The sequence below is a fragment of the Microtus ochrogaster genome, linkage group LG5 (genome assembly GCF_000317375.1).
Source record: "Microtus ochrogaster isolate Prairie Vole_2 linkage group LG5, MicOch1.0, whole genome shotgun sequence".
Taxonomy (NCBI): Eukaryota; Metazoa; Chordata; class Mammalia; order Rodentia; family Cricetidae; genus Microtus; species Microtus ochrogaster.
The window spans coordinates 39,291,503-39,298,648 of NC_022031.1; the positions used below are offsets into that span (position 1 = coordinate 39,291,503).

At 40.4% G+C, this 7,146-nt stretch overlaps 1 protein-coding gene across 1 annotated transcript in view; it reads right to left on the reverse strand.

Moving 5' to 3' along the window:
- The window catches only part of Rnf38 (ring finger protein 38), a gene marked incomplete at its 5' end in the record, with an annotated part of 94,380 nt that overhangs the window by 6,097 nt on the left and 81,137 nt on the right, over positions 1-7,146 (reverse strand). Inside the window, 4 exons of the mRNA XM_026786607.1 lie at positions 667-788; positions 4,116-4,200; positions 6,049-6,155; positions 6,783-6,944. Of these exons, the coding sequence (XP_026642408.1) occupies positions 667-788; positions 4,116-4,200; positions 6,049-6,155; positions 6,783-6,944 (476 nt within the window). The remainder of the gene's footprint in view (positions 1-666; positions 789-4,115; positions 4,201-6,048; positions 6,156-6,782; positions 6,945-7,146) is intronic.

Below are 7,146 nucleotides of genomic sequence, written 5' to 3' on the forward strand. Positions count from 1 at the left end.
AAAAACCCAAAACAAAAAAAAAACAAAAAAAACAAACAACCCAAATGTCCATCAACTAAAGAAGGGATAAACATAGTATATCTATACCATGGAGTATTTTTAGCCATAAAAATGAATGTTTGATACAAGCTGCTACCTGGACCTGAAAAAAAGTTATGCTATGTTGACTTTCTGGGCAGACTAAAGACTACAATATTATAGCACTGTTTTTTCAAACTGTGGATTGTGACCTCTGGAGGGTGGGGTGCATCAAACAATCCTTTCACAGGGGTCACATATCAGATAGCCTGCATATTAGATATTTACAATTCACAACAGTAGCAAAATTATAGTTATGAAGTAGCAAGAAAATAATAGGGTTGGGGGCCACCATAACATGAGGTTGAGAAGCACTGTATTACAGGAGTCTAGACATGTGACATTGAGAGGCAGGAGATAAAGCAAGAAGAAGGAGGGTTGAGAAGACACAGGGAGTTAGCTACTAGCATGAGAGAAGAAACCACTCTGCAGCAATGAAACGGTCTAAATCTGTGGTGATGGTTGTACAACTTTACAAACATGCTAAACACACTAAACAGCTGAACTTGATGAACTTCAGCCCATTCCATATTTAAACCTCCTAACGGAAGACCCCTGCTATTGTGACTAAGAAACAAACACACTTACAAAGTCTGCTCCGACTGGTGGTTGTTAGGGTTGAACCTGTAGGAGGGAAGCTGTTCAATATCTGCTTTAGTCAGTCCCCGAGGCTTCGCCTCTCCCAGTCGTTCCGCCAGGTTTAGCAGGGCCTACGGGAAGGGAAAGGAGACAGTTTAATTACTCATCTATGTGCACATGCACACGCACATGTAAGGTCAGAGGACAGTGTGTGTGTGTGGTGGGGGAATCAGTTCTCTTTGCTCCAGGTGGGTGGGTCCCAGGGACTGAACTCAGGTCACCGAGGTTTAGTGGCAGGCAAGAGCATTTACCCACTGAACCATCTCTTTGGCCATCCAATAGAGCAACTTCTTTTTTTTTTTTTTTAATTTTTTCCCCTTAAAACAAGATCTCTTTGTAGCCTAAGCTGTCTTGGAACTTAAAATGTAGTTCAGGTTAGCTCCAAGCTCATGGCAACACTCCTGTTTCAAGCTCTCAAGGGGTAGGATTACTGGTGTGAGGGCAACATGCCCAGCACTTACTGGCGTGGGATGCCCCTCTGCATGCTGTGAATATGTTTTATTTCCACTGGTTAATAAAGAATCTGCTATGACCTATGACAGGGCAGAATATAGCTAGGCGGGAAAACTAAACTGAATGAAGGGAGAAAGAAGGTAGACACCACGTAGCCACCAAAGAAGTAAGATGTAAGGTAACAAACCACAAGCCTCATGGTAAAATACAACATAATTGAAATGGGTTAGTTTAAGATGTAAGAGTTAGCTAGAAACACGCCTGAGCCATTGGCCAAACAGTGTTGTAATTAATATAGTTTCTGTGTGATTATTTGGGTCTGAGCAGCTGAGAAAAGTGCAGTCTCTGTCCATGACTTAAGTCTTTTATTTTATATAAAAAAAACTTTACTTAGGCTAGAACTGAGTGAGGTTCCTAGGATAACAACCTTAACTTGACTCCTTTCATATTTCTCTGAGACTGCACCCTGACTTTTTAAGATTTTTCACATTTGCTTTCAATAAATCTTTCTATGACCAAAAGAACTGTCATGTCCAGTCTGGAAGTCAATCTCTCCTGGATCTGTTTTAAGTGGTATTTTTCAGGAGAGGAAAGGTACAGTCACCATGGGAGTAAAAATCAATTTCACAAGAATTATGGGATGCTTTTTACCAAAAACAGATCCATTTCTAATACAGTACAGAGATGAATATGCACCAGATCAGCTGCTCTAATCAAAATGTCTCTGACTCAACAAGGTAAAGGCATTTGCCACTAAACCTGACAACCTTGGCTTAATTCATCTCAAGACAGGAGAACCAACTCCCACAAATTACTTCACGTCACGGCAAAGGCACACACCCCGACAGACATATAAACAGACATACACACAAACAATAGTTTTAAAGACATAAGTTTAGATACGACTGAACTGTATGAATTACTTTAACACCTGCAAAATGAGCATCAGGGAGGTGGATTACATCTACTACATAACTTATTAAAGATAAGATTTTTCAAAAGAACATAATAGGGCTGAAAAGATGGCTGTGGTGGTTTGAATGTAATTGACCCCTATGAGCCCACAGGGAGTGGCACTGTTCACAGGTATGGCCTTGTGTCACTGTAGGGCAGGCTCCTATGCTCAAGCTACACCCAGAGTAGAACTCAATTTGCTTCTTGTTACCTGCTGATCAAGATGTAAAACTCTCAGCTCCTTCTCCAGCACCATGCCAGCCTACATACCACCACGCCCCACCATGATGATAATGAACTAAATCTTAAACTGTAAGCTACCCAAATTAAGTGTTTTTCTTTATAAAAGTTGCCATGGTCTTGGTGTCTCTTCATTTGAAAACCTAAATAAGATAATGGCTCAGCAGTTAAGAGCACTGGCTTCTCTTCCAGAGGATCCTAGTTCAATTCCCAGCACCCACAAGGGGTTCACAACCATCTGACACCCTCCTGGACTCCAAGGGCATCAGGCACATACATGGCACACAAACACACACACACAAGCAAAACATCTATACCCATAAAAAAATTAAACAAAATACACAATAATGGCATCGTGTCAAAAAAATTTAACAATACCCAATTAATGTTCAAATACTACTAATTATTTTCAAAACAAGTATTTTATTCAAATTAGGATCCAACGCTACCATGGTTTCATATGTCAAGTCTTGTAAAAACATGGTAGAACCATTTACAGCAGCACTTGAAAGGCAGAGGAGGGAATAATCAGAAGTTCAAGGCTATATAACAAGTTAAAGGTCAGCATGGGGAATCTGTCTCGAAATAAAAACAGTCAAAAATACAGACATTCCCAATGTGATCTACTAACTTTCCGTTCCTGACTTATCCGGTTCAGTACATTTTTCGCCCACTACACTTTCTGTGCACTGAAAGATCTGATCTTCTCTGTGTTCATCAGGCCCACTGTGTCCACTATTAAATCACTAGGGACTCAGGATCGTATGGTGCCATTAATTCAAGGCTGGCAAAATGATACTAATTCCACCATTATTCAAAGAAATTTTCTTATGAGAAACTTCCCCCACACCAAACTGTACCCAGTAGTATATAAAGAAAAGGAAACTTTAATCCCAGCACTCGGGAGGCAGAGGCAGGCGGATCTCTGTGAGTTCGAGACCAGCCTGGTCTACAGAGCTAGTTCCAGGACAGGCTCCAAAGCCACAGAGAAACCCTGTCTCGAAAAACCAAAAAAACAGAAAAGGAAAGATAAAAAAGACTAATGAATGAATTGGGTTTTTACAAGTATTTAACATAAATTCATATTTAAAACATTTGATGCATCTTAGGATGTTACAATTATGTTTATTGATTTTAATGGATTTTTAATGGCTCATTACTTATCTGCTTTAACCTTTTTTACAAAGACACGTGTCTTGCCATATAGCTCAGGCTAATCCTGAACTCAGGGTCCCCCCGACTCAGACTATTAAGCACCAATCCCAATATCATGCCTCAAATCTCCATTTTCTCCCTTTCTTTTTTTAAGACAAGGTCTTTATTATGTACCCTGGGCTAAGCCTCAAACTCGAGTGCAGCATCGCAGGCACGAGTCACCCGCCAGGTCCACTCTCCTTCCACGTGAGCCGCACACCATATGCTATGTACCATAATGTAGCTCCCTCAACCTTATGCAAAAATAAAACAGAACACCTTTCTAAACATCTTTGCTTCCACAAATCTTTTCTGAACACCTAATCAAAACCCACCACTTCCACATCATTTGTATTCTCTCTCTGGAACTGAACTAGAATAGAACTAGTCTACTTACTATAATAGGTATATGGAAAATCCTAGGGATGCTAAACAATTTTATGGATTATAAATTTTATTTGTATCTTAAAATGCAAAGTTAATCTAATAAATGCCTATATGAAAGTCTAGGACATTACACAATACTCCCTAAATAAATTCACACTTCCTCTACTAACCTCGTAATTTTCTACTTCTCCATCTTCTACATCCAATTCAAAGCTGAAAGTTGGGCCCACAGCAGGTGGTACTGGAAGCATTGATCTACAAAGAAAACCACCAAGGAAGTGTTTGTATGTTAGTACATGAATACAAATGGCAGAGGACAAAGGTCAGATTACATGGATGAAGAACGGTTAGTGTTTACTAGCGGCAACCCTTTAAGGGCACTGGTTTTACTAGGAGCAGGACATGCCATTTACAATAGCACAACAAGACAAATGTGAAGGCCAGAGACGGCTCCAGCAGGTAAAGGAGCTCTGTTTAAGCCTGATAATCTGAACTTGATTCCCAGAACCCACATGGTGGAGAAAGAAAACCCAACTAACTCCCACAAGTGGGCCAAAGTCTGCAATGTGTACACAGGCATACGTGCACATACTGACACTTAATAAATGCAATAATGTAGGGATAGACTTAGTAAAACGTGTAAGGCCTATATAAAACTGCTAGGATAAACAGTAAAATATAAGTAGACTAGAAAAATCAATAGTTATCACTATTCCACCATATTAATCTATAAATTTAATACAAAACATCATTAAGTTTTTTATGTCTTTTAATGCAAAATGGATGCTGATTTTATAATTTATCTGAAAATGCAGAATTAAATTAAATTAAACACTTTTCAGCTAAGCTCGGAGGTTATATTACCTTATTTTAAGACGAACAGACAAGAGAGGGGGAGTGAGGGAACTAAAATTACCAGAAAAATAACTTGTAGTTTAAAGATCACCTTTGAGCTAAGATACTTGTTCTAGAAAGTAAGTGTAGACATGTGACCAAGTCCCAGCCAATGAGGTATCAGTAATAGTAATGTGTTTCATTCTGGAAAATGTTGTCCAGAGAAGCAGTAGGCAGAGGAACCTCTTTCTTTTCTTTTTAAACTTTTGTTTCTTTGAGATGGGGTCGTGCTATATAACCCTGCCTGGCATGGTACTGGCACTGAACTTAAGGACAGGACTCCTGAGACGACAGTGTACCCCACACTCAGATCCCCACTCCTGACATGGTGGCTGGAGCAGGAGGGTCATGAGCACACCCAAGGATAGAAGAATCCATTCTCATAGACACAATGCTAACAAAACACTCTAGACTTGGTCTACTACATCTCGCTATGTCAGAAGGAAATAAAACTATCACATTTAAACCGCAATGTTCATTACAAGTAAACTTAATCCCAACAGCCTAGTTCTAAAATGCAAAAATGACTTCTTGTCTTTTCCAAGAAAAATACCATCGAAGCTGGATAATCAAAAGTGATTCTAGGGCCTAAGAGAGATAGTTCAGTAAAGGTCCTCCCAGCACTCCTGATCACAAGTTTGATCCCTAGAGTTCACATGGTAGAGGAACAGACCTTTCCAAGGTATCATCTGACCTTCACACACAAGCAGTAGCATGCATGTGCTCCCCTACATCATGCATGACAAATATAAAAACGGGTTTTGTCTGTTTTGAAGTGACTCCAGGGCTAAAAAGATGGCTCAGCAGTTAAGAGTATTTGCTGTTCTTGCAGAGAATGTGGGTTCAGTTCCCACTACCCATATAGTTGCTCACAACCATCTCTAAATCCAGTTTCAGGGATCCAATGCCCTCTTCTGGCATCTATAGGTACTGCATGCACACATGGTATACAATACACACTTAAGAGGCAAAAGGCACAAATTGAAATCTTTAAAAAGTGATCCTAACTGTATAAGTGGCAAACACTTTAAATTTTTCTATCTTATAATTCACTAAACAATTTGTCTTGGGTTTTTTCCTCCCCCGTTTCTTCCTTAATTGGATCTGTAACCCCATAACCACTTAACATGTTTTGACACATACTAAGTCACATGCCGCAGAGAAGCCACTCATAAAGGACTCTCAAGAGAATAAGCAGAAGGAACTTACAACACATAAGGCAGTAAGCTTGGATGGTAAGGGGGAGGTGGTACTGGCTGCTGGGATCGGTATCTAGTGCGCCCCGTGAGTCTCCGAGGCATGAATGGAGGATAAGGCTGTAGGAGACAAAGGTTGAGAATGATCATTCTATGTTTGCAAACAATGTCAAATAATTTATTTATTGAACTTAAATGGCAAATGCTCTTACCCTCTGAGCTACCTCACTAGTCCCCACTTGGTGTTTTTCGTTTTTTGTTTTTTTGAGACAAAGTTTCTCTACATAGCACTAGTTGCCCTGGGCTGGCCTCCAACTCACAGAGATACAGCTGCCTCTGCCTCCCAAGTGCAGGGACTAAAGGTGTGTACCAGAACAGTCAGTTTCCCAACTTGTTTTTTTAAGATAGGGTCTTGCTACCTAGCTTAGACTGGCCAGGAACTTGCCTTGCAGACAAAGATGGCCTTGAACTTGCAAACAATCCCCCTGCTTCTACCTTCTCAGTGCTGGGATTATAGGCCTATGCCACCACGCCTGACTGCCACTTGTTTGATTTTTAAAAATCTTACTATTCAGGTGGCATTAACTAATTCTTTAATGGTAATATAGCTAAAACAGCCAAGGATAAAACACATACGCATGTGATTTTCAGAATACATGAGCTCTGAACATTTTCAGAGTTACACTGAAAACAACTAAAATAAGCTCTCGAGCAAATAAATGAATGTAACAACGTATGAAGCCTTACTACGCCGAAGGACACCTCCTGATGCAGAGGATCATGTGTCAGGAACTGCAAAGGAGCTGACGGAGGTAAGGCTGGGGGATGGGCCGAGGGGGGATAAGTAAAACTGCCCACTTGAAGATGTTCTCCTAAGAGTTCCACTTCATTTTCTATCCTCTGTAGAGGCTGTGGAGAGAAAAAAAGAAATCAATGTGCTCCTGATGCTTTTTTAAATAATAAAACAATAAAAAAATATTTTCAAGGCCAGGGTTATCTTAAACTAAAATACAGGTGGGCAGTGGTGGCGCACACCTTTAATCCCAGCACTCGGGAGGCAGAGGCAGGCGGATCTCTGTGAGTTCGAGACCAGCCTGGTCTACAGAGCTAG